This window comes from Lemur catta, chromosome 2 (genome assembly GCF_020740605.2).
Source record: "Lemur catta isolate mLemCat1 chromosome 2, mLemCat1.pri, whole genome shotgun sequence".
Taxonomy (NCBI): Eukaryota; Metazoa; Chordata; class Mammalia; order Primates; family Lemuridae; genus Lemur; species Lemur catta.
The window spans coordinates 137,211,494-137,238,947 of NC_059129.1; the positions used below are offsets into that span (position 1 = coordinate 137,211,494).

The window sequence follows — 27,454 nt, forward strand, 5'->3', positions numbered from 1 at the left end:
TCCTTTTTCTCATAGAGCTTACATTCTAGTGTGTGGAGACAGGCAGTAGTTGAACAAGCCAGCACGTAGCATGCCAGGCGGTGGAAAGCACTATGGAAGAGAAGAAAGTCGGGCACAGGGCATCATGGCTATTGAGTGATGGCTGGGGGTTGTCGTTTCATATGGGGCAGGAAGGGAAAGGCCTTATTAGAAAGAGACCTTTAGACAGAGACCTGACAGAAGGGAGGGAGTCACCAAGCAGAGATGTAGGGAACAGCATTCCAGGTGGAGGGAACAGCAATGGCAAAGGCACTAAGGATTGCATGCTTGGAGTGTGTGAAAAACAAGAAGGCTGGAATAGCTGAGACCACACGGGAGCAGGACGTGGAGCAGATGAGCCTGGGAGGCCCTGGGGACCAGCTCCCGTCCCACCCTGTGGCTGACGACACACTCCACAGGCAGAAAGCATATCAACTACTGAGAAACGCGTACCGAGTTCTTGCGGGGGAATTGGCTGCAATGGTAGCTAGTTTGTGAAGGGAAAGGGTGGTTGAGAGACCAGATCACTGTATACACAGAGCAGAAACCATGTAGCAAATAGAATGAAGTTTTCCATCTTGGCAACATCAAGGGGAAGGCAAGACCACGAAAGCAGTTGGGCGCTGTGTGTGTGTGTGTGTGTGTGTGTGTGTGTGTGTGTGTGTGTGTGCAACGTATCTACTTTTATACTAGATTTTAAGCATTTGCACTATATTCTGAACCTTAGGATTCTGTTGCATTGCTTCCTTTCCATTATAAAAAAGAAAAAGTCTCCTTGGATAGCAGGTGTTGTCATCTGATTTGGGGCTCTGGTCTGAGCAGACGCTGTTTATACCTGGCTTGATATCACACCATTCTTTAGGACCAGTGTTTGAAATGAAGGTGTGTGGCTCTTCCTACATACTGAACACAACTCAGCCCAGTGGTACATAGTTACAGCCCTGTAGGCCGTGGGAAGGGGGACAGAGAGACAATAAGCTGATTACATTCCATGCTGAAAATTTATTATGGTACCTTGTTTGTCACTAATAAATATTTGTCAAGTTAAATAAAATAAAGAACCTGTATTGGGTCCAGGTATTCATTCATTCATTCACCAAATCATTCCTTTGTATCTACTGCATGTGAGACACTGTCGTAGGCACCAGGGATACAGAGGAGGAAAGACAATATCCTGCCCTCAGGAACTTCCCTTCTAAAGGTGTCCTTACTGTGTCCCCTACCGAAGTTCTTATGGCGGTGCGTGGCAGTTCCTGATACCCTCCAAGGATAACAGAAGTAGGAATCTCTTGATTCTTCTTTTAAAATATCAAATTCTTTCAAAATGATTTTCTCATTATTTTTTGTGTCCCTGTTTTCCTGGAGCCCTAAACATGAGCTTTGTGGCCTTTTGGGTAACACCGCAGGAAGAGTGGGAATTGACCTTAGGCTATTGTCTACTGAAAAGAGCCAAAGAGTGGTAATTTCCACGGGGACTTCTGTCCCGTGCCCGGGCTTTTCTGAATGGGGTGGTGGTGTGGGTTTCATTGTGTCCCCCAGTCAATACGCTGAAGTCCTAAGCCCCAGACCCTTATTTGGAAATAGGGTTGCAGATGTTAAGATGAGGTTGTACAGGAGTAGTGTGGGCCCTTACAGCTAATGTGACTAGTGTCTTCATAAGCAGGGGACACAGAAACACAGCATCCTTCTTAGGCTGGACTTTACCAACTTTACAAATATAATCTAAAAACCTCAGACTGTGACAGAAAAAAATTCACAGAGTTGTCTTCCTCATTGCAGGCTGCATATCATTAGCCATGTGATGCTTTTGGAGCTGGGAAGGAAACGACTCCTTCCTGGATCACTGCCTACCTTTGTTGAAAATTTGCTTTCTACAGAAATGCACTTGCTTCTCCAGAAGTTTACTAAATTATGCTTTTTCTACAGATTCTCAAATTTAAAAAATGGACTCAAACTCCCAATCTAATAAAGATATTGCTGAATTTGGTAGCATGTTGATGTATTAAGGTACCTTACTTTTTATAATATTGTGACTTATACATACAGGAGAAATGGGCTCAAACCTTGGCAGGCTCCAGGGCTCCTTGGGGGCCTGTCCCTCTGCCCCAAAGGCCTTGAGTAGAGCTTTCGTCCAGTCTCCTGCTTCCCGGATGTGCACACTGAAGAAGTCCTCCTGGGGGGCGGAGGTGAGGGTGAAGGGGTGCCATTCCAACGAGGAGATGGCTGGGCATTGCACCAAGATGTATTGCCCTGGTGCCATTTTAAAGCCGCGCTTTTTCATGTGAAGTTCCAGGACTCTGGAGGGGTGGCTCACCACCTACATCAGAGCAAGAGAGTTTGTCTTTTTGTTCAGGTTACATAATAAGAAACACCTTTCATTTCATCAAAGGTGTTCAAAATTTTCAATCAGCTTTTTTGAGGTATAATTTACATAACCCATCTGCTGTTAGTGTCCAGTGAGATTTGCCACCATTTTCACATCTGGCTTTGCAACTCCAGCAAGAAGGAGGTTTATCTCCTGCAGAGCTCTATGTTTGAAATGTGGGTGGCTGCACCCAAGTGCAAAGTAGTACTTGATGCATGACTCTGTCTTAAGTGGCCAAGCTTCTCACAGCACAGTTAACCTGATCCAAGAGAATAAAGGCTAGTCTATCGTGCATATCACTCAGTTATGCTTCGAGTTATTAGAATAGTCACCACTATCTCCCTATTTTTAAAATCTTGGAACAATTTGTTACCTTTTTCAATTATCTGCATCTTTTTTCAATCTCTTGTGAATTAACCCTGATATTTCTTCATGCTAAGTGAAAACCTCCAAACTCACTGTGAAGTTTTTCGTTTTTTTGTGTTTTTTTGGTTCTAGTTGAATCTTATCAGGCATCCTGCCTGGGCTGTGAGTTTTAGATGTAGGGAAGCATTATGCAAGAGCTCTGGTTGCTTTCATAAGAGCTTTATAAATTGCTGTTTATCAGAGGGAAAGAACTAATTTCTCTTCTTAGATTTCCATCTTGTTTTCTTAAAAATTTCTTTAGGCCCTTGTGCCTTCTTTTTTGACAAGAGGTATAGGGGAACAAAATCTACTATCTAGATACAGTGACAGTATTTTTCCATTCAAAACAAAATTTCACAGCATTTTAATCATTAGTTCTAAGTTTCCTCTTTCCCTACTGATATTTGTTCTGACACCGCTGTTAAATGGTCTCCCTAGTAACAGCTCTAGTAGGTTTCCAGGAGTTTTACAGTCTGGCTTTTGATATAGCCTGACATCCTTTGGTGCTTAACTTAAAAACAGCAACACAGAAACAGCTTAAAGCAGAAATATGAAGCAATTTCTATACTTCTGCTTTCATGAAGACAGTTAAGGAGATATAGTATTCTGTTAAAATTGTACTAGCAAAGTGGTATAGGTTTGGTTAGCAGAGAATGTCTTCTTGGACATTTAAAAAACTGGGGGAGAATGTTTGGCACCTTTTCAGTCTCTTAGACATGCATTTTTGGTCTTGGTCCATCATTCCCACCTTCCTCCATCATACGGTAAAACTCGGATGTGGGGATGGATAGCAAGCTTGGAAAATGTTCCCAGAAGCACTCTGCTCCTGAGGGTAGAGTTTCCCTTTCCACCTCTTTGAATGGATTCCCTGTCCTCTGCTCAGTAGTCCCAGGTGACAGTGTGTGCACTTGAAAATAGTTGTATATTATTTGTATGGTTGCAAAATTCATGTCTTTATGTGGTGAAGGAAGGGATTATCCTTCAAGTTATAATGCCCAATGAAAAGCATACTCACTCCCCCTGATTCACCCCCTAGAGAGAAACCAGAATACAGAGAAATACAGGTAATTTCGGTGCTGTTCCACAAACCCTTATCAGAATTCTGCGTACCAGTCTGGAGCCCTGATCCCTGTCTTCAGCAGAATTAGTCACACTAAAAGATGCTCGGCATACAAGCAATTATTAGAACAGAAGATGAGCCTCTAAATTACAGACAGTTCTGCAATAAAAATGGCAAATTAAAAACTTGGGCTAATAAAAAATTTTCATCTACACTCAGGCTTTTATTCAGACATAAAGCTACACGCATACCTTGGTAATGACAACTTCTTGTTGAAATCGCCAGAACCTAATTATTCTTTCACATGCATACAAGACCACAGGGCTTAAAACCCATTTCCAAGCCTGCGGAGAGTAGCAGAGAGAGAGGAAAAGGAAATGAAAATAGAATCCAAATATTTCAATCTGAACCAAATCAATATGTAAGACGATAGGGTTTAGACATTTTCCTTTAACTTTGGGCCAGTTCTCAACAACAAAGATGTCTCTTTGTATTAAATACTATAACATTCAATTATTCCTTGAAGTCTACAAGCTTATTTAAGAGATTAAACTCTTCTATATTGGTTTTTATGCTTACTTGATCAATGATGCCTTTATGTAATTAGAAATAATTGAATTTACAAAGAAATAAAAAAGCAGATTGATGTTTATGTTACATATCATAGGGTCATATATGCTCCCAAACTCAGCCAAAGTCAAAGGCTTACAAAGCTACATTACTCAGCCAACACAGGACATGAGAAACTAAATTTAAAATTTTCAAATAGTAATTTTTTGGGCTAACAATACATCACAGCTAGGGAGTCTGCCTGAATAAATAAACACACACACACATACACACACACACACAAAACCAGTGTTATCTGAAACAAAATATAAAGTTAGTTCCTTAGCACCTTAAATCTAAGTTTACAGAATCAGAACAAAAGACTCAACAATTATCTGGAGAATTATGACAGTGAAAGTTTCCATTCTTAATAAATCAGATACTATCTTAACTTTTTATGAGTATAATCTGCATTACGGATGATCAATTTTCCAGCAAGCTATTCATTACCAGGTGTTGTGTACAACATGAGGTATCTTCCTCCAGGAAAAGGGAAGGAACAGAACTTAAAATTTTTGAAGACTGACTTATATTAGGTCTGGTACTGAACAATTCTGTGAGATATACAATATTATCTTTATTTTACAGAGGAGGAAACTAAAACTCAGCCAGATCAAATGTCCAGGATCATAAAGGTGTTATAATAAGGTGTCCGGTAACGATGTGAACTCGGGCGTGCCTGATCTCCCAGCTTGCGTTCTTTCTAGAACCCTGGGCTGGCTCCCTCAAGCATTCACCCGAGAAAGACGCTTCTTTCTGTCCAACATCAAAATTGGTGCTGAGGCTTCTTTTACAGAACATTAGAGACTCATGAACATACTGAACCTTAGGATGTTAGGCATTCTTGGAAACAGAGTCAAATTCTTCCTTTAAATAAGAAAAAACCTGACATTCTGGAAATGGGTCTGAGTCGCCTGAAAGACAGGTAGATCCCAGAGGACCAGTGCTAGAACTCAAGCCTGTTCGTGCTGTCCCTAACTCTCCTCCTTGTTATTCTAAATCCACCATGCCCGTGCTCCTCGAATAGCCTCTTGGGAGCAGGAAGGCTGGCCGTTGGAACTCAGATGCTCAGCACACCCGCTGACTCTGTAGTCATTGCTCCCTTCCCAGTCATCTGGCTCTGTCTCTTCTGTTGATAGGGCACAAATGCTTTAGCATTATTTTTACTTATTTGGAGTTACCTTTCTTGTTTTTCTGTTTGTTTATCTCTGGGTCTTTTTTCATGGTGCCTCTTATCACCTGCATCAACCCTGTCTGCTTTTTTCCTGGGGGGCCTCTTGTTTGCTTGACAAAGGATAGATTTATGCCTGCAACACAAAGTAATTTCACCCACTTGTTCTTTTCTGCCTCAGTGGCGTTCAGCAGGGAGTTTAGCACAGCAAAGAGAACAAAAGCTTTTGCCCACCTATGCCACAGGTGAGATGGTGAAGATGGTCAGGGTAAGGGACAACCAGGAAGCAGCACACATGAACGACGGGGTTGGGCCAAGGGACTGGATCCTAGGTCTCTCATGCTTGAATGAAACAGTGCACAAAGAAAGGTTTTTGAAACTCGGTTTGGATATTTACAGAAACGATAGTAAGAATGCAGTTCTTTCTATATGGGCTAAAGGAGATATTTGCAAAAGCACTCAAATAGTCTTTTTATGTTTTTACAAATAATCTTCCACACCTATTTTAGAAAATTTTGGGCATCAGACTTTTCATTTTGGTGATGTCGAATCAGACATGGTCTCTTGATTTTTTTCCATGTTGCTGAAGTGCAATGGATTGTTTTTTTTCTGTGACTAGTCAGGAAGGAGAATGTGAGCTATTAATCCTTGGCTCTATCTCTGCTCTAGTGTATACATTGCTCCAGGAAGAGACAGTCCAGTTTAGTTATACTGCAATGCTCCTGGAGTCCCTGGAAGTCAGGGCGTGAGGCAGAGATATGGCCAGAGACGAACATTAGGAAACTGTCCTAGCAGGGATGACCGGGATAGACGAGAGTGAGTCAAGACAAGGAGGCCTGGCCTCAGAGCAGGAGGGGCACGAGGCAAAGTGGATCTTGAACTCAGTCTCTGAAGACCTGCACTCTAGTCCTGGGGCTACCATCCCTCGCTCTGTCTTTATGATGTTCAAATTTTCTGTTTTGTGAGGTTAGAAATAGCTGAAGAAAATTATCTAGGTTCCTCCCAAGCTCTTAAGTGCTTTGGCTTTATTCACACAGGTGAGTACAACGTTAGGGGTATGTGCTTGAGGAAAGCAGCAGAGAGCTAACAAAACAGGCGTTGGGGGAAGGTCAGAGATTCAGAGCGAATGTTGTAAAGTGTAGGGAAGAAAGTTCATGGCTACAGAGTTAGAAGCTCTGGTTTCTCCATGTGGCTTTGCTGGGATTGCCCTTTGTGACCAGAGGAAAAAACTGAAACTCTTTGGGACCTCAATTTCCACATCTATTAAATAAAGGGGCAGAACTATTTAGTATCTAAGTTTCTTTAATGCTAAAATACTCTGTGGATTCTTAGCTGCATTTTTTTCTTCTTCAAAAATACTCAAAAAGTCAGACGACTGTGAGTGTTTTATGATAGAAATAAAAGTATGTTGATTTAAAAGCAGCAGTAATGAAACTTGTTTCCTCCACTTTCACTACTGGTTTTTCATTCCTACCAGAAAATAAGAACATGCTGGCTTTGATTTTATTTTATGTGTGTGTTTATGAATAGCCTCTTTTTCTAGACAATAAGATCTCCTGCGGTAGGACCCACGTCTCTGAATCCTGTGTCTGGTGCAATGCCAAGCATGTAACAGCCACTTGGCAAAAGTTCGCTGAATTGACCTTACCTCAGTTAAAGCTTTCCCCTTTACCACTACCGTCATTCCCTGGTAATGAAAAGGGTGTCAGCTTTATGATTATTATTTGTTGATGTTGCAGTTAAATGAAGAATGTACTGATTTGGCAAAGGAAGACCAGGCATCTTTTGAGACTGACTGCATGAACAATCCTGGAATCCGGAGTCTCGGAGGTGTCAGTAAGTTTGGGGTAGACAGGAGGAGTGAGACAAGTGGGGGAGAGGGGGATGCAAGGTACAGTCGGTTCCTTTGATCAATCCAGTTTATACGAGGTGATGTACAAAGCATTCTCCGTCCTAACACCGGGAGTGGTGCACCACTGAAGCTGAACTGATAAATGTTCATTGATAAAAGCACCATGAAAATGCACAAAGTAAAGAGAAGCAAAGAAGCAGAAATAGAGCCTTGCAAAGACCAGGTAGGAGTGGTGCAGTGGAGCTCAGGAAGTCTTCCTTGTCCTTGGGATGCCTTTTGGATTCAGTGTCTATAAGACATCAGAGAGTATTGTACAGTTCAGCCAAGCAGTAATTGCACAGCCCACACACGCTTTGAATCAGGATCCATTAAAAATAATGGGAGAGAGTGACACCAGGAGTTTGGGTGTGCAAGGAGGTGCAGCAGGGGAGAGTTAGCAGAGCAGTGGGTAAGATTCCCCCCTCTTAATGATAATTAATGTCGGCATACGCTGCTGGGAGCAGCCCCTGGTCTGTATTCATGAGGTGTGGGGGAGTATTGATTTTTTTATGGAGTTGCTACAGCTGAAAATTTTAGAGAGGCATTCATGTTCTTCATTAATATGCAGGCTGGATAGTGGCTACTGAGAGTTGAGTTTAAGACAGAGACAATCTATACTGGCCATTAAAAGAACCACAGTCTAATGGGCACATCTATTCTGGTTCTCTCCATTTTAAACGTTCCTCCTAGTAGTTTCACTCTTAAAATCCAGTGCTTAATTTAATGTATTTGAGGATTTTTTTTAAAAAAGGCAATTATTTATATTCCTATGTTGATGACTTAATTTCCTAAATCTTCACCACTTATATACTATTATATCCTGTTCTCCCATGTTTTACGATACATATTTTTGGGCACTTGTCTCCTTCTAGTCTTTATTTGCTGGCTTCATTTATTTTCTTTCCTACATCATCCAGTTGTCCTAAAGGTTTTCACTGTTCTAAGATACCTGAGGAGATCAAATAGGATTATTATTTCTATTTACCTATTCCACCAGATGTAATGGTTACCACATAGCCACGGAATCTTACTTTTGAAGTCTGTGGACATTATCACCTACACAAATTAATTAAGTCTCTTCTTGGCTAACATTGGCATAATTTCAGTTATGGGGAGCTTAATTAGAACAAGAAGTAAATACATTTGACACCCACATTTTTTTCAATCCAAAAGTTGTAGAAAGAAAGAAGGCAAGCTTACAGAGAGGGCATGAGTCTCATTTGGTTGTCACTTAACGTTAAGTTTGAGAGGTGATGCTATGAATTGTCAGACTGGAGGGCAGTTATGCAGGGGGACAGGGGCCTGAGGATGCTGGGAGAGACATCCCTGTGCTGTTATGAATTCCCACAATATCAGATACCCATATTTAAAGGTAAGTAGAAGAACACATTTCAAAGCTGAACAGAGTGCTTTTGGCAGTAAACCTCTCTTAAAATTATCCATAACCTGATTTCTCCATTAGCACACTTATTAAAGAGTTGGCTTCATCTAGTGGTGAAATGGGTTGTTCTTTTTTCAAGCATATAAAAGCTCTAGTTATTTTAACTGTAGGGACAGTTATTTTTAAAAGCTCCTGGGTTCATTCTTACCGAGGGTTCCTTGCCAGAAAATTGAGGCACGGGGCATTGGGTGGCTGTCTGCCATTCGGCATAGTGGTCTCTGCAGAAGGTAACGTTGTGCAGCGAAAGACTCTCTGGGGTTTGGCCTCGCACAATTCGACTTGTTATTTAAAAAGGAAAGAGAAAAAAATGCAAAAATGTTAAACTGATTGTGTGCAGTCTTGTCATACACAGATATATACTGTACAGCAGGCTCTAAGATCACCTTCTTGAAACTTGGGTTGTCACTCATTTCCCTCAGAATCTTTAAAAATAGGCATTTAAGAAGCTTCAAATAACTTTGAAGATCCCAGAAAAGAAGTGCCCTTCTGTGGTATCCTGTGTTAAATTGAAAGTGTCTGTATTAGAGAATTCATAATGAAGGGAAATTGTTTGAACACATCCTTTTGTAGACTGTTGAATTTAATTAGGTTTCATCTCGTCCTGATTGCTGATTTGGGCTAATTGGCTAACTTTGTACTATTTGGTTCTTTTGCAGATTTATTTAACTTCTACCCTTCTTGGTTTATTTCTGAGTGCTTAGAAGTTTTCAAGTGAAGAAGTCAAAAAAGTGCCCTGAATAATGGTATTTTTCCCCTAGTGACCACTAGCAGGCCTAGTGTATGACAGGGTCAAAATAGGTCACAATGAAGTGGGTCCTCAAGATTGTATTGATAAATTTAGGAACAGCAAAGGAATCTGGCCTTTGTGAATGGAGCACTGGATGAAGAGTCCTGTAATCCTTCTGTATTTGCCACAGATGGACCAACTGACCTTTGACGAGGTGCTTTAGTACACGTTCCTAGGGTTATGCTTAGTGCATGGGCAGTGAAGCACAAGACATTGAGGTCATGTAATCTGGGAGCTGCTCAATTCCTAGGTGTCTGTGAATATAATGCATTGATTTATTTTGGGAAACATGCTACTCAGAGACTGAGAAACTTTAGACTCCTGTCTTGAGTAGCCTGTGGAGTCGCATGCTTCATTTTGCATCACAGGGCACGGAAAGAGGAAGCAGCCTGGTGCCAGCTAGAACTGACACCTTGGCCTTTGTCCCAGTCTGTTTTATGGAAGTCATCCAAACTTGATAACATCCCCTCTGAGTTAGATGAGAAAAACTATCTGTAAATCTCCAATATACAAATGATGCCCAGACGTGGGCAGGGTGAGTAACAAATGGGATCCAGAGGAAAGACTCCATATACTTTAACACCTTCATTCTCAGGCTCCAGGCAACATTCCCTATATTATCCAAAAGAAGCCTCAGATCATTCTACAAATGCTGTATCTTTTTAAATTTTTAAAACTTTTTTTACGTCCTCCTCTATTCCATCCCATAATAGGAAGATTAGTGGGCCTTAACACATTCCAATAATCCTACTTTTACTTGGCATTTTGTATAGAATTTGCAAATTACTTTTGCTGTAAACAGTAGCTGTAGAATACTTCAAGCTGAGAAGATTAAATGAGGCCCTTATCCCAAAATAAGCCTTTCAGCTAAGTTAAAATGACTAAAAAATTTCTTCTTATGAAATGTTATTTGGATATTAAAAATATCTCCAATGAAACACTGCCCATTGAAATCCTCTTGTGCTTCTAGAACGCACCAGGGTGTGCATGCAGGGGATGTACATTCAAGGGGATAATTTCTGTGAAGCGGACTTATAGACATGCGTGGGCTATGAAGAGCCTCATGAATGCGCACAGGGGTTAACAACCCTGGCATTGGGCGCAGAATCACTGCTAGAAAGGAAGGACTGACAGCCCCTGAGGGGTTATCCTTGGTGCATGGGCAGTGAAGCACCATCCCCCACGCCCCACCAAACACACAACGGACAGGTGAGATTCTCACGTTCAGAAGAGCCTTCCCGCTGAAAGAGAAGAGAAAGCCCCTAGCCAGGTGGCCGCAGAGTTGGCTGACTAGGTAACTAAGGATTAACGGAGGATGGGCAGTCTTTTAGGATAAAACATGCCTCACGGGCATTTCTTCCTTGGACAATGTGTCTTTGTCAGACCAGCTGATGGACGGTGAGAGAGCTCTTAATCAGGCCCGGGCAGTGGCAGCGGCAGTGTGACCCGCTTCTAGAAGTGGGGGACTGAGAAAGAAGCAGCCTCTAGGATGAGGAGGGAGGTCGCAGGGGGCAGGCGAATTGGGAAGGGGCAAATCCCGTGGAGCTGCCCCGGGGCCCCACGTGGGACCCAGAGTCACGGAGGCTCAGTGACTCCCTCGGCCGGGTTGCTCTGCCGCTATGCGCATGCTCTTCCGGGCTGTGCGCTTACTCTTCCGGGTTGTGCGGAAACAGAGGCCGCCGCTGGGGCACGACCCGGACCGGCGCTGAGCGGCCACAGTGGTGGGAGAACGAGGAGCGGTGACGGGGGTTCTGCTGGTGTAGGAAGCAGAGGAAGAGCTGCTGGTGAGCCAAGCAGGGCGTTTGCAACGTCACCGGCCACAGTCTTGCAGGTATTGAGGAGGAAGGGTTTCATCAAGGTGAAGGCGTGTTCTTCACGTCTCTCTTGTTAAGCGTAAAGGTTGGATCGTATAAACTCTGGCATCCTAGGTCTGACTCTGCCATTTATTCATCATGGGACCCTGAGTGCCTCACTTAACCCTCTGAACGTCTGTTTTCCCCTTTATGAAATGGGGACAACAGCACCTTCTCTGTTTAACGGGAATGTTGTTGGGGTCGATCATGCATGTTGAATGTGCTTTGAAAATTGTAAAATGGAAAAAGCCATCTATTTCTGAAATAATTAAAAGGGACAAGCTAATTCATAGATAGAAATTGATTAATTAGTCCAAGGCCATTTATTAATATTTAAAGAACTGAAAACATTATATTTGAAGGTGAACACATTTTGCGCGCTCAAATACTTCAGGTGCTACTCTAGCTTCCCGATGAAGGGATTAACAGCCCCACGCAGGTGTTGAATGCCAGAATATCATGTTATGGGATGTCTGAGCAAAAAGGCATCTTAGAGGTGAGATGGGGAAACTGAGTCCCGGAGGACTTACAGGGCTTTCTCACGGTCACTCTGATAACTAGTGGCAGAGCTGAATCTAGAGCCAGGTCAGACTACTCATCTCACACTCTGTCCTGTCCCGCACACTGGGTTTCCCAGCTGATGGTTTTGGTTAAGCGGAAATGAAATTTGGGTGTCAAGAATATGTATCCAAGGCCGGGCGCGGTGGCTCACGCCTGTAATCCTAGCCCTCTGGGAGGCCGAGGCGGGTGGATCGCTCAAGGTCAGGAGTTCGAGACCAGCCTGACCAAGAGCGAGACCCGGTCTCTACTAAAAATAGAAAGAAATAATCTGGCCAACTAAAATATATATAGAAAAAATTAGCCGGGCATGGTGGCGCATGCCTGTAGTCCCAGCTACTTGGGAGGCTGAGGCAGTAGGATCGCTGAAGCCCAGGAGTTTGAGGTTGCTGTGAGCTAGGCTGACGCCACGGCACTCACTCTAGCCCGGGCAACAAAGCGAGACTCTGTCTCAAAAAAAAAAAAAAAAAAGTATCCTGACTAATCCCACATAAACTGGATTGCAGAAACAGGTACTGAATGAAACATACATCTACTGCCATCCAGCATTCGTTAGAATTCCTGCATCTTGTAAACATGTCATGACTCACGATCAGAGTCAGCCAGGAAAAATAAATATAATATTTCACCACCTATGTAGCTTATTTTCAGCGTTTCAGTGGTATTTTCAGTTTTCCACAATGAATGTATTTTTTATGTATTATATGTGTCCTTTAATCACTGCATGTCGTGTTCCTTCATCAAAAGGAATTTCTAAGATTATTTTGAGATTCACAGAGATAAAAGTATCACACAGTTAGCATAATATGGACTTACCCTGCTCCATGGATAGCCAGACTGATAAAGAAGATGATAAAAACATGGTGTGTGTACCAGAACAGCTCATAGGAGACCTGTCTGATGAACTCGGTTGAAGAAGTCATGATCAAGATTAAAGCCAGAGAAATCACCAGGCCAGTAATGCCTGCTATTGTCTTCAGCAACTCAGTGATTGTGTTCTAAGGAAAAAAAAATGAATGCCATGACATTAATATCTTAGTACATTTTTCCATTTTTAGAATCAATACTTGAGAGTCCAAGCAGGCAGTCATTCAAAATGTTTTACTCAGAAGCATGTTAGCCTCAACAAGGGTCCAGGTGCGACTTGAGAAGTAAGAGCTTCCTTCTTCTTCCTCTCCCACCATCTTACAGTAGACGTTTGCTTTGCCAAAATTTCATAAAATAGCATTTTAGTAATTATACTTTTTTCATTTGTGTAAGTCAATTTTCACATCCAAGTTATTATGTTGAGCTGAAATTAGGACAATATATGAAAAGAGCATTTTAAAATAAAATACTGTAAAATAAATCTGAGTTTTAAGTTTTTAATTTTTAAAATAAATATGTGGAATCACCACTCTTAATTGCATATTAACATTAATAAACACGGTTTTTGAGAAGGCCTTTTGGGGCATGCCTAATAAAGCAGCTGCACACTCTGTCCCCCTGGTAGTTATTCCTTGCTCTTGCTTTTTAATTGGAAGGACCATGACTTGCATTTCTTTTATGCCATCTCTGGGGGCTTGGAATAAGGCTTGGTAAAGCCTAGGTGATCAGTAAAGGTACAGCTATTCTTATCTGGTGGACACTGCTAAAAGGCCAGAATTCTGACCCGTGAGTGCAAGGGACAGTAAAACAGCCTTTTAGCGTATGTATCAGAAAGCATTTTTTTATCTTGAGTTTCCCATATTCTTGCCAAGTCATTAATATTCATACATTGTGTTACTATCCTTGAGACAGCCATGAGCTCAGTAAACTCACACTGTATCTTTTGTCAGTGAAACCTCATTAATTTTGGCTGCTTTGAGATCTGGAGGTAATTTGGATAGGGACTTCTTCATTGTTTGTTTTTTCTTCATAGAGCGAAGAGTGGAAATAAAATTGAAAGGGTATGTCTCAAACATTTTAAAAAAGGTGGGTTTTTTTTGCAAGTACACTCAGGCATTTTAGGAATCCATTTACATCATGTGGTGTGCTAATTTCAAATCATTCTTCTTTGCTTATTAAAGCAAATCCCCATGTCTCTGTTCTTAAAACACATTTATAGACTGGTTTCAGTTGCGATGTATCCTCTGATGCAATTGTGATGCTCTATAATGTACATTTTGTGTTATTGATACTCATCTTTCTCTAAATACCCCAAATTAGAGGGTTTCCTGAGCTTAATTAGTATGTATATAGTATATTGCTTCTAAAATTTTGAAATTACTATATTGGGAGTAGCTTAATTATCTTGTTCAATTGCTTTAAAACTATTTATCGTAAATACTATTTATTAGATATTCAAAATGTGGAGATTTATTCTTGGGTGTGCATAGCAATGAATCTTCCAGAGCCTTACTGGGGGAAAGTGTTAACCCCAGTAGGTGCATAGACTAATGCTGTGGCTCAACTGAGTGACAGACACCAAAGGCATTCCCACATGCTGAGGGCAGCTGTAGTTTTGATTTATAACTGTGAAATTTGTGCTTCTAATTGCTGTCAGCTAGGGAAGGGTGGCTCTACTTGAGCAGTGGCCTCATATTGAAAATCATCCTAGGATAATTAGGGGATATGACATGGAAGAATTTCCCCAAAAAAAGACTTTGATTTTTTGTTCTTCAAATAAGGCTGCATGGACAAAATGGTCACTTACGAGCTGGGCCAAATAAGGATGGAGAGATTTCCATTGCTGGAGTGTATTGCCTTAAGGCTTTTCTTAGACAATACAGGTTTTTTTTAACCTGGTCAACATGCTGGACACATACTCCGATGTGTTAGTACCTGGAAAAGGGTTGAGATCAACCACAAAGACAGGTAGGGTGGATGAAGGGAGAGGAATGTCTTCATCTCTTAATGTGGATTGCTGTGGCTACCTTTTTGGTTTTCTTTTCCACAGCTGCTGCCATTCTGTGCACACAGGTAATTAGCATTAATGATGTCACTAGCCATGAAAGTCTCATTATGAAATTAGCTGCTTTGCCCAGTATCTGATTTGGCAAATCAGCTATTCGCACATGTGCCAGAGTATGAGAAATTGGAAAAGAGATCCAGAAAACAATTTGCAAATTGAAAATTAAGACATCCAATTTGTATTTCCTGAATTTAAATGGCACTTCACATTCTTTATGAGCCTAACATCAGTGGAAAAATATCTAATCAAGAGCTGCTTTTAAAATTTTAAAATATTAGAGTTTTAACAGGTTACTGCATTTCTCAAATATATATATGTGTAGATATATATGCTGTAAATTAAGTGGCACATGTTTTTCTCCTTGCTCATCACCTCTCAACAACATGAATGATAGAAAAAAATAATGTTTTTTTAAAAAATGTGAAATTGATGTTAACATTCGGCAGAAACTTTCTCTCTCCAGCTCTTTTATTAAATGTTTTTGAAATATAGTGTTCCTCATAAAAGGAGGGGCTTTTCAGATGAGAAACTACTTAGCATGCAAGAACTCACTGTGTGGAAGGTCCGGATGGGGTTGAGGTAGGTCTCATTTGGGGTGTTGCCAAGTTTGGAAAGTGCAGCCACAAGTCCCCCGGCTTCCTCTGTCTGGCTCAAGTGGTAGCGCTCCAGGTTGAACAAATGTGCCACGATGTGGATGGCTGGATGAGGTGGACATGACACAGGACATGTACCATATGAATGTCTTCCTTCGCAGTTACTAAAAATTCAAATGTCTCTGTGCTCAAGTTTCTCTATTCTGGGTTTTGCAATCACCAAGGAAAAGTGATTTATTTGTGCATCTTGAATGAAGTGATGCATTGAATATTTCTGAAGATACTGATGATTCTCCAGATTCATTTTAATTATATTAAGAAATAAAGTAAATCCAATTCATCATAATTTAATGGAACTAAAGCAATGCTGTGTTATGATATCACAGCATAATTATATATAAGATATAATTCTTAAAGAAATTTTATATATATATAAAACTTCATAAGAAGTCAGAAAATATTATTCTAGAATACTCTACATCATACATGCTGATATATATATATATATATGATATACATGATCAATACCGGGGAAGATAGGGGTTTTGTTTTCTTTCAGACATTGTATTTTTTATTTTTTAATGCATTTTAATATACAGTAGTTCCCCCATCCACGGTTTTGCTTTCTGTGGTTTTAGTTACAGGCAGTCAGCAGCAGTCTGAAAATATTAAATGAAAAATTCCAGATATAAACAATTCATGAGTTTTAAATTGCATGCTGTCCTGAGTAGTGTGATGAAATCACCCAGTGATTCACTTGCAGCGCCCCACTCTCTTCCACCTGGGATGTGACTCATCCCTTTGTCCAGCTGTCTATGCCACCCAGCCGTGAGTCACGTAGTAGCCATTTCGGTGATCAGATCGACTGTCACGGTATCCCAGTGTTTGTGTTCAAGTAACCCTTATTTTACTTAATAATGGCTACAAAGCTCAAGAGTAGCAATGCTGGCAATTTGGATATGCCCCCCCCCCCCCAAAAAGCCATCAAGTACTTCCTTTAAGTGAAAAGGTGAAAGTTCTCAACTTTCACTAATAAGTAAAGAAAAAAATCTTATGGTGAGGTTGCTAAGATCTACAGTAAGAACGAATCTTCTATCTGTGAAATTGTGAAAAAGGAAAAAGAAATATGTGATAGTTTTGCTGTTGCACCTCAGACTGCAGAAGTTATAGCCATAGTGTGTAATCAGTGCTTAGTTACGATGGAAAAGGCATTAAATCTGTGTGTGGAAGACATGAACAGAACTGTGTTCTGATGGACAGCAGTCGGGTCAGTACTACCCACAGGTTCAGGCTTCCACTGGAGGTCTTAGGAAGTATCCCCCATGGATAAGGGAGGATTACTGTATATGTGCATATACCTACACACACACATAAACACATATTTGCATGTGTCATTCCTGGTAGATTGAAATAAGCCAATGTTTATGGAACTAAACATACCTTCTGGATATTCTTAAGAAGTAAACAGAGCTTTCTAGTTCTGGGAATTGCTGATGTCTAAATTCTAAATGAAGAGAACAAGGTCAGGAGCATAGCATCTTCTGGCCTGAGGAGTCTGTGTGTGCGGCTACTCTTTCCTGTCTTGTGAAATCAGTTGGGACACCAGCAGGCACAACATCCAGACAATGACATTACAGATGCTTTTCTTGCAAATGGAACCCCTGGCTGGGTGGCCAGTTGATACCTGCCATTGGGATCAGATTCAAGTATAAAATGAGGATACATTGCCCAAGGTACAGATAATTTTCCAGTTGACAACCTTTTTTCCTGCACCCACAGGAGTAGCAGGGGCTACTACATCATTCAGTCTATATGAGTTGTGGGCAAATTATGGGATCCCCCTTGGCTGTACATTGTGGGTTGAGGCATGAAGGAAGATGTGAAGGGGAAAAGAAACAGCAGAAACGTCTAAGAATATTGGTGTCGTCTTGGTCCCTGTGGTCCTAGTAGCAGATTTATTTAGCAATGCCATCTTCTGTTTAGCCTCTTTGCTCTATCGCCTAAGTTCCTTCTATCATTCCCTTTTCTGACTTGCAAAGTTCTATTCATGCTTTATGACCCAATTCAAAAGTTGTTTTCTATTGTTGCTACAGGTATTTATTTATACCTGCACCCCCCAGTGGACTTTGACTCTTCAAGGATGGACTTTATTGATAATCTTGAAACCTCTGCACCTGGCACATTGTTTAGCACTAGTTAGTATTAAATAATTATTTTTTAAGTGACAATGAGATTACAGAAAGGCAAAAGGGGTAAACAGAGGGACAGGAAATCAATCTATAGATGCAAACTTGTTGGAGTGGTGTTTTCTCTGGTGACATATACATTTTTTACACAATTTTCTTCAGCCTTTAAGTTGAAAATCAAGTCAAATGTACTTTTAGTTGAGGCACACCTAAGAAGGCAAAGCACGTGATGGTGTTTCTGCATCTGTGGTGTTTACTGCTTCCTTATGGGTCCAGTGGGGTTAGCACCCAGGAGGTAGTGGTGTATTTCCACCTTAGGAACTTAGTCAACATATGCGGCCCTGTCCATGCAAGGGCTGCCTTGTTTAATCTCAGCATCCGGAAAGCTAGAAAGGCTTATCTAGCAGCCTTCTTTTCCAGCATGCTCTAAAGAAAATGGGAACTGTTTGCTAAATTAAACACAAACACTGTCTAGTATTCTTAATTGCTGTTTTCTGATAATTATCTCAAATTATTTAAAAAAACAGATAATACTTCTCATAGCTAACGTACATTGAATGTTTACTAAACATCAGACACTGTTATAAATGCTGTAGGCGTATCATCTGATTCCATCCTCAGGTATTAGTCTTACTCCCATTGTCCAGACCAGTATTCAAAGAGTTAAGGAATTGGTAGTCCATTAATGGGAAGGGGGGGATAAAACCCTGCTTGTGTGACTGCAATGCCCCATCTTTTGCTCTAAGCTGTATTATTTACTAATCAATGATTGTTACACCTTACTGCTCAAAGCTGGTTTCTCTTATGGGCTTCGGTAAAACTCGTTGGTTCATGTGGTGTCTTTAATCTAGAGTCCAGCTGTTCCTAAGGCTTTGACTGAGGGGGGTCCTGGTCGCAGGCTGGCATACGTACTCTTTTTACACTGCACCCCCGAACCCTCACCCCTCTGTTCTGGCTTTCCTTCATCTTCCCTCCAGGCAGGGAGTGGGGCTGTTCCCAATTTACAGAAATAGAAACTGAGCTTCCGACCAAATTAAATGATTTGTTTACCATTGCATAATCCATATGTGGTAGAGAATGCAGGATAAATTCTCTTTCATAGCATTCTATATTTTATAACATTCTTCTTCCGTGTAATGAGCTGTTGATCACAACTGTTTTCTATTAGATTGATTTCCAAAGACTATACTTTCAGGGATCATTTCTATAGTCTGTTACTAGATTGATTTCCACATGAGAATTTGACACCGTTAAACTAAATTTAAGTGCGTTGATTGAGTGAACAAAGATATTGAACTATTTATTTGTTCTTATTGCCAGGTCTCCCATAACAGAGCTGAAGGAACTAATGAAGTAGTATAAGAAAGCCCAAGACGATTTTCAAGAAGTAGCTCCGGAGGGGATGTGTTGAAAACTATTCTCTCTGGTATTTTTCATGTGCTTTAAAGTTCATGTCTTTAATATTCCTTTGCTCCAGCTTCCACCATTTTGTTTTCTTTTCACAAGTTGGAAGATAAAAAGTGGAATATTTTATTTATCTCAGGAATTCTCAGAGAGAAAACTGCTTAGGCACATTTTGTTTGTCTAAAGATTTTATTTTCTTCTTAGATCTGGTCCTAATTTTACAGTGATCTAGGCTGGGAACTAAAGATATACCAGCTGCTAAATTTAGGACTCTGGGGACTTGATAGAATCCAAGGGAGATACTGTTTTTGTTCTTTTTTAGATGTTATATATTTTTTCTTTATACATTTTAGTTTTTTTATGAGTGGCCATGATGTCTATGTTATAGTGACAGTTGCTTCAGATATGTGACAAAATAGTGATACGGTTTGATTTTTCTCTCTCTTAGTCATCAACGTCATTCCTGTTTCTAGGTTATATAGTGTTAGTATGTAGCCGAAAGAATACTGAAGAGGATACTTTCGGTTACTTCTTTTGGTCTCTGTTTTCTCATCTGTGAAATGGCTAGATTGCATTAAACTGTATGAGTCTAAGATTCCTTCCAGCTGAGTGGCTCTTGTGTCTTCCTCTAAAGTTAACTGGAAACATTTATCATCAAAAAGGATTTGTAGATAAATATGGAAATAGTGCAAACATGAAACTTATTTTAATAATGCTTTCAAAATCAACAAATCAACATTGGCTTAAATGGGGCTTTTCAGTCCTGGGGTCAATCCAATGCCATCTGCTATGCTGGTGAGTACTTACTTCCTGGTACCTCTGTGGACTTCCTATGGTACACGTGGCTGTGCCCTTGGAGGAGCCCAATTGTGCCAGGCTAAAGGTGCTATAACTGGATCTTTCCACAATTTTATGTTGTCCTCAAAGTACTTTTAAGAGAGCAGCGATTTTGGAAACACTGCACATGCACATTTAATTGGTGTGTGAACTTCTGAGTTCAAATAAGGAGATTTCATTGAAGAGTGAACAAAAAAATTATAAAGGCTACAATTAGAGCCAGTTGCCCTGAGAAAGTTCCTTTTCCTTCTTTCTTCCTTTCATTTTATTTTTCAGGAGATCAAAGGAAGCATAATTGAGGGGAATCTTGGAAGTGTGGTCAGTTCTTGCTGTCTTTCTGCCTGCCTCTCAGTGATAACAGTCATTTTGGAGTTAGTCACCTCCTAATTAAACAGCCTTCAAAACACGGACCCAGGGACAAATCCTGGCTTGATTCTGCAGCCAGAATTTGGCTGCAAACTTTCAAATTTGTGGTCTGATTTCTGTAGGGAGACTCGTTGACTCTGGTACCCTGTGTGCGCCACACGTTTGTAAATCCCATTAAATCCTGTTAGGCAGGACTGGGGGTGGAGCATCCCTGGAGCTCACAGTGCCTCAGGCAGAACTGGTTCCTAGAAATTCTCTAAGGGTTAGGGACCTGCAGAGTTTGTGCCTTTGGGCTATCCTCAACCTGGAGGTCTCCAAATCTTTATTTTCTCAGTATCCTTATTCTGCGCTCTCTCCTCTCACCCCACATGTTATGTTTATCAATGTTTGTAAGCTAATTTTAGCAACTCACCAGGAGCTGCAGTGGGCGTAATTCTACACCCCTAGAACCTGGCAGATGCAAGCCACGGAATTTGCTGAGAGAGCTGCCTAGGTCACTATTTACAGCACCCTTTGATGGAAGCTCAGGCTCAAAGTACTACTTTTCAATTGGAAGGGTCTTCAAAGGCTACTGTGGACCCGGGATCCAGAAAGATCCAGATTATAAGAATAGAGAGGCTGTGAAACTATGATTTTTATACCAGTGGGGTTATAGGCCCCTGAAAATGATTTATTAGTGGTTGAAGAATGCTCTGGCAGCTCTTGTCATAGGCAAGCAAGCAGGAAGGCAGGAAGCCAAAAGAAGAGTTCTCGTCACTGCATTTTCCATGATGTCCTTGATTATAGATACCATTGTTTTGTCTCTTCCCTCCTCCTCCCTAGCCTGCTTCCACCCGTCTCTAATTACATCCTTTAATGATTTGACCAATTAAAGCCTGCAATGCAACTTATAGGGGAACGGATGAGAAATTAGAGGCTGGCACGCAAACTTCGATGTGGATGCGCTTCTTCCAAGGTTACACACCTCTATTAAGCCATTCGGCTATTTGAAATGCAGCATAATGGGCGATGCTAATAAAATAAGCGCAGGGACATTTTCAGCTGCTCCCAAGTGAATACACCAGAAGGACAAAATGGGAAAAGCAAAGGTGTATCTATGAAACCAGGGCTTAGCATTTTTGTTTCCCTAAAAGTGCAGTTGCCAGCCACATTTCTTTAGTAATGTGAAATGTAGTAATTGTTCTGTCAGGGTTTGGGAGAAGCAGAGAGCTTTCTTCCCACTCTCCTGCCTTTGCCTGGAGTGGAAACAACAGCAGCACTGCTGGTTGCCATGGAGGTGCAGGACGAGGGTGCTTTGCTCTCAGTTGCAGTTCTGACCCTGCCTGGGGAGCCCCAGGAGATATCTGGGAGCCTGGCAAAGCAGCGGGGGTCCAGGAGGAAAGGGGCTGGAAAGAATACTTGATTCCCTTCAGGGATGTGTGAGGGAAAGAGGGAGAAAAAACACCCTGTTTTCTCTTGTTGCAGCTGAATGTGAATTTATTATCTTGGATGACTGGCATCATTTGAATCTCTTCACTCCACATTCTGTGTTGTCCACCCAAGACTGCTCATGGCTCCCTGAATGGCTCATGCACTTGAGTCCTGTGCCTTTCTCAGGAATTCCTTTGCCCTCTCTTGCCTGCGGCCAACTCCTATTCATCCTCAGGTCTGACCACATTTGTTGAGGACCTCTTGTGTCAGGGACTAAAAAAGAATGTGTAAGGTGCAGCCTCAGTCCTGGAGTTGATCAGAGTCTGAGGAATTTCCCTGTGTGGTAGGAAGTGTGACTTTAGACCTGTCAGGGAGGCGGCTGTGTCGGGAAGGGGAGGACCTGGCAATAAGACACGGATACAGCGATGTCCCACCTTGTGAGCATGATGAAGGAGAGCAGTTTAGGCAAAGGGACAGGACATGCAGGGACTCCCAGGAGCTGATGCTGCCCAAGGGGAAAAAGCAAGGGGGGTGTAGTGGGAGATGAGATGTGTGCGGAGCAGGGACCACTCTGAGGAGCTTGGGTTTGATGTTATTTGCAGTAGCAGCAAGGGAATGACCTTGCATTCTGCAAATTTCCAGCTAGGTCCAGTCCTGACGATAATCTGCAATCTGCACATCTCATGGAGACGGATAGATTGTATTACTGTTCTGTGAATTCCACAGAGGAAAGGGCATGAAGAACTTATCTGAGATCACACAACCAATCAGCAGCAGGGGTATAAAATAACGCAGCCATCTGCTTTTAGCCAGCCGCTGCCCATGCTAAATTATACTCCATTCCTAAAACAGCACTGACCATGCTAGTTTCAGAAAGTTATAGCTGCTCTCAGGGTGTCTTGCACATGGGAGACATTCAACATACATTACTAATGCTTACGATTACATATGAGGAACTATACATACCCAAAGGTTTAAGGAGAAAACTATTTCATAACATAGATTTTTCTTTATCCTTTGCTTCCTTTTCTGATTTGTTTTAATGCTGTTCCCCCCCCTTCTCTATAATGCCTTTATTACTTTCTCATAGAGTCCAATTCTGCCTTACAGCTATTATATGGTGATAGTATTTTCTTGCCATTTTACTGTGTTATTCAGGAATTAAGCTTACTTAAGATTTTAAAGGAATCCTAGAGATTCCTTGAACTCTTTCTCTGATGAGCCTACCAAGGAGCAATCTGGCTTCTGCTTGGACACCAGCACACGATGGGGAACTCAGTACTTTTAGGGGACCTTCATTCTTATTTAAGATAACTTTCAAAGTCCAGAAAAGATTTCTGTTTCTGAGCTGAGATCTGCTTCCCTGAGTCTTTATTTCTTCATGCATTCCCTCATTCATCAAAGGTTATTGGCACCTGTGCATACTCAGCACTATGTGTACCCTGGAATACAAAGATGAAGTGTGCTTGTTCTTTGCCTTCCATCCTTTAGCTGGTTTTCTCTAGGACATGATGTCTTTTTACCCTTATTTCTTAACAAACCGCAAAGACCTTTTGCAAAGCATTTCTGGGGTTGGTTTAGTCTGGCATTGAAGACAATCAGTGGGGAGAATCTTCCCCTCGTGTCTTGCTGCACACCCAAAGTTGTGTTAATTGGCACTTGGGCACCGTCTGTCATGTCTTGTTGCTTAATTAAATTCACATTTGTTTTGAGTGTTCCTTTTACTTTGCTATTTTTTATGCATGAGAGGATAAAAACAAATGAGGAGAACATTTTATAGTTAAATTAGTTTGAGAGAAACAGTCCTGAATCATAACTCTTTATTGTTCAGATAGCCTTTTATTTCAATATCTTTGTTTTCCAGCAAAACCACCAGCCAGTTGATCATTGCCCTGTTCCTTTCTTCCCCACCAGAGTTTAACCTTGGCCTTGGATGCTAATTCTAGTGCCTTCCTCTCGAATTAGAAATATAATAATAACAATAGCACTTTGTGTGCCTACAAGGCTTCATATCTTTTCAAGATCCTTTTATATTCTCTAGTTCAATGCTATTCAGAACCTTGTTCACATGATCGTTTTTTCCTCTTTTTTTTTTTTTTTTTTTACTGCCCGTGATAGTCATTTCCCTACGATTGTGAATGAGATTTTGAGCATAGGTCAATTTTATTTTCATTGTGAATTATATTGAATACCAAAGTGTTCATTTTTCAAGTAGGTATTTATCATTGTATTACCAACGAGCTTAACTATTCACAAGTGACAATGAAGTTTCACCAACTTCTCTTTGACAAATTTAGGTCTTGATAGGGGAAAACTAATATATTAAGAGTATACTTTGGAAATTTTAAAATTCATTTGTATAAGGTTTACATGGCCAGATGAAGGGCAAAAATTTCTTTTACCTAAGGGTGAGACTTGGGGTGAGGTGCAGTTAAAACAAAACTATAAAGTTAAACATTAAAGATAGTGAAATCCATCAAGCAATGAATAAGTACTTACTTGCATTAACAGCTATCCCATAGGCAGTCAGTTTGTGAAATGTGAGGTTTTTGTCTAATTGCCTTCTCCATGGTCCTCTGCAGCACTAGAGTAACAACAACAACAAAAGCCTGATTTAGGGAAAAATCACAGTGTTATAAGAGTTAAGAGATTAGGACTCAGGCTTTGCCTCTAAATTGCTTAAAATGAGGCCACGTGATACAAAAGTTAGTGACTGCTAGTCAGACTGGCAAAACAAAAGGTTATTACTTGCTTAGCCGAAGTTTCAACTCAAAAATGATTGAATTAATTGTTCTCTGGCTATAACTCAAGACTCTTAAATAAACCTGCTAATATCCATAATCTTACACAGCCTCTTTTTTTTAGAAAATGAAAGGTGATAGCCATCATCCTCATCTATGTAGTTTAAGGAGTCTGTAAATTATTCCTTATTAGGCAAGGAAAGGTACTATATGCATATATATGTAAATATTCATAAAATCACAATGGTGATTTTATATGGGCATACCTTGGAGACATTGTGGGTTCTATTCCAGATCACCACAATAAAGCAAATATTGCAATAAAGTGAATCACACAAATTTCTTTGTTTCCCAGTGCATATAAAAGTTATGTTTGCACTAAAAAGTACATACCTTAATTTAAAAAAATTGTTAAAAAATACTGACATGGAGACACAAAGTGAGAACATGCTATTGGACAAATTGTGCCAATAGATTTGCTCGACACAAGGTTGCCTCAAACATTTAATTTGAAAAATATGAAATATCTTCAAAGTACAATAAAGTGAAGAGCAATAAAATGATGTATGCTTATATAATAAATTATTTTATCTGGTAAAGGTTAATGAGGATCTCATTTTCTGTGTGTTATTCTATTTGACTAGAAGCGCAGGTAAGTACCCCAAACAGTGAAGTCAATACAATTAGGAAATGTAGGTGTTAAAGTCTACACACTAAAGTCTATATACTGTGATTGTGCTTTCTGGGGGTGAGAACTTAGATGATGCCTAAGTGGCGCTTTTCTCAACTGCTTATCTGTCTTCTCTCAGTCAAAAATGGTACTAGTTCAAGCTGTTATAATGCTTCCTTCAATGGAGCAAGTGCATCAGGAAAGGATTGTGCAATGAGTCCAATGTCATGTAAGAAGTCAATGGCAAAAGCAAAAGTCAAATCAGACGAGCAGGTTACTGATGTTCAGTTTTAGCCATTCTGTTCTATCTTACGAATAAACAAACCTAAGTTTTAACAAGATTACTGGGAATATCATAGTAAAGTACATCTTTGTTTTCAATGGCACTTATATTAGGAAGTGACAACAATTAAAATTATTTCAAATATTTTAGTACTTACGATGCTTGTTCCTCTAATGAATGAAATGAGGTTCCGACTGACAGGTAGTAGAATTAGCATGCAGTTGAAATTCAGGCACAGTGCAGATGCTCGTGCCCAAGCCAGTGTTGACTGTCCATAGGTAAAGACACAAAAAAGAGATACAGTGAAAACAAGGATGCCAGGGAAAATAAAATGCATTTTGTTTTCTGAAACAATAATGTTAAATCACCAACTGTACTTACACCCAAAATAGCTCGTGTGTAATGGAAAGACTCCTCCTCTTCATACCAACAGAATGTGTCAATAAACAGATACAAATTCACTCCCAGCCATGAGAGCTAGAGTAGAACAAAAACAGAACCAATCAATACTATCTTCAACCTTTTCTTCTGTTCAAAATCATTGGGGTTCTTCTTTTAAAGTGAAATGAAAAACTTCTCAATATTAATTAGAATTACTCCATATATTTATTTCTCATAGACTAGTTTTTAACAGTGATTATAATGGTAAGAAATTGTTAACTTTATAAAAAAGATTTTAAACACATATGACTCAATTTTAAGTAATTTAATGAAATCGCAAAACCTTCTCAATCAACATTGCTTGACAATGATGTCAAGAAGGAGGAAATCTCTAAAAACAACTCAGAGAGTACTCTAGAAAAATTCCAATTTCATAGTCTAATTCAAAGACTTCATTTGATTTAGAGAAACATTCATACATTATGCAAAAACAAACCACTTGACTTTAAAAATAATTAAAAATGAACTCAATCGGAAAACAACTTTGCATGATTCTATAAGGGTAAATTAAATATATCAACTGAATGTTTTCTAACAAGTTTTAGTCTTTTGACTACAGTAATACTTCAAGCTATTTAGCATTCCTATACTAGTTATCCTGCAAATCAAAGACTATTCAATCTATATATTTAAAGGTGAATAATAAAAATGATACTTACTACTAATATGATGGTGAGACCCTCATGCAAAATCCAGCACCCCATCATGACACTATCCTCTTTTGCTGTCAGCAGGTTATTCGTTTCATTCACCGGAGCCTGGATGTTGGGTCCTCAGTAAGGGCTTCCGTACTAAATTATTTTGTCTTTTTGTCTTAGGAAGCACCTACTGGGAGCAGCTCTCGAGGAATTTCTAATTAAGGACTTCTTGCCAGAGGCACATCACCAAGCTGACATGCCTCATGACCTGGGTAAATACAAGGCAAGTCTCTGTCTAATGATTCCTTTCTTCAAAGATTTTATAATAAAAGAAAGCTGGTTTTATTAAATTGTCCTCATGTACTTTATACCCCATTCATTTTCTACATGATTGCAGTGAAGATGATAATAAGTCTTTATGTAAATTTGAGAAATAACCTGACTGCTGAAGGCTGCATACAGCAAAGCACTTGCTCTCAAGCTTTCTCTACTTTGTTTATTTTTACTTCTTTACTTCCTTTTCCCTTGTCTTCAAAAAAGCTCTCTATAGAAGACATAGTGTGAGGGCTAAATAAATATGAATTAAACAGTCTTCGAGAAGATGGGAAGAAAAAAAATGATTCTAAAAATAACAGAAAACTCATGAATCTAAAAATGTGACTATAAAAAATGACCTTTTTTTGGTAGGATTGATGGAATAAATCTCTCTCTTTTTTTTCTAATCCCACTTAATGCACCCGTGAGGCAAGGGAGAATATCCTTTCATCCCTAGTGATCCCAGGAGTGCTTGCATGG

General features: G+C 40.3%; 1 protein-coding gene and 1 pseudogene across 1 annotated transcript in view; one reads left to right on the forward strand and one right to left on the reverse strand.

The window, feature by feature from the left end:
* Positions 1 to 26,830, reverse strand: part of NOX3 (NADPH oxidase 3) — a 55,630-nt gene extending 28,800 nt beyond the window's left edge. The window contains exons 1-9 of the mRNA XM_045544623.1: positions 26,681 to 26,830; positions 25,962 to 26,057; positions 25,738 to 25,848; positions 24,386 to 24,470; positions 15,643 to 15,788; positions 12,975 to 13,156; positions 9,109 to 9,238; positions 4,100 to 4,192; positions 2,082 to 2,335 (exon numbers count right to left, since the gene is read on the reverse strand). Of these exons, the coding sequence (XP_045400579.1) occupies positions 2,082 to 2,335; positions 4,100 to 4,192; positions 9,109 to 9,238; positions 12,975 to 13,156; positions 15,643 to 15,788; positions 24,386 to 24,470; positions 25,738 to 25,848; positions 25,962 to 26,057; positions 26,681 to 26,728 (1,145 nt within the window). The 5' untranslated portion in view covers positions 26,729 to 26,830. The remainder of the gene's footprint in view (positions 1 to 2,081; positions 2,336 to 4,099; positions 4,193 to 9,108; positions 9,239 to 12,974; positions 13,157 to 15,642; positions 15,789 to 24,385; positions 24,471 to 25,737; positions 25,849 to 25,961; positions 26,058 to 26,680) is intronic.
* Positions 19,049 to 19,136, forward strand: LOC123633598 (annotated as a pseudogene).
* Positions 26,831 to 27,454: the final 624 nt, after the last annotated feature.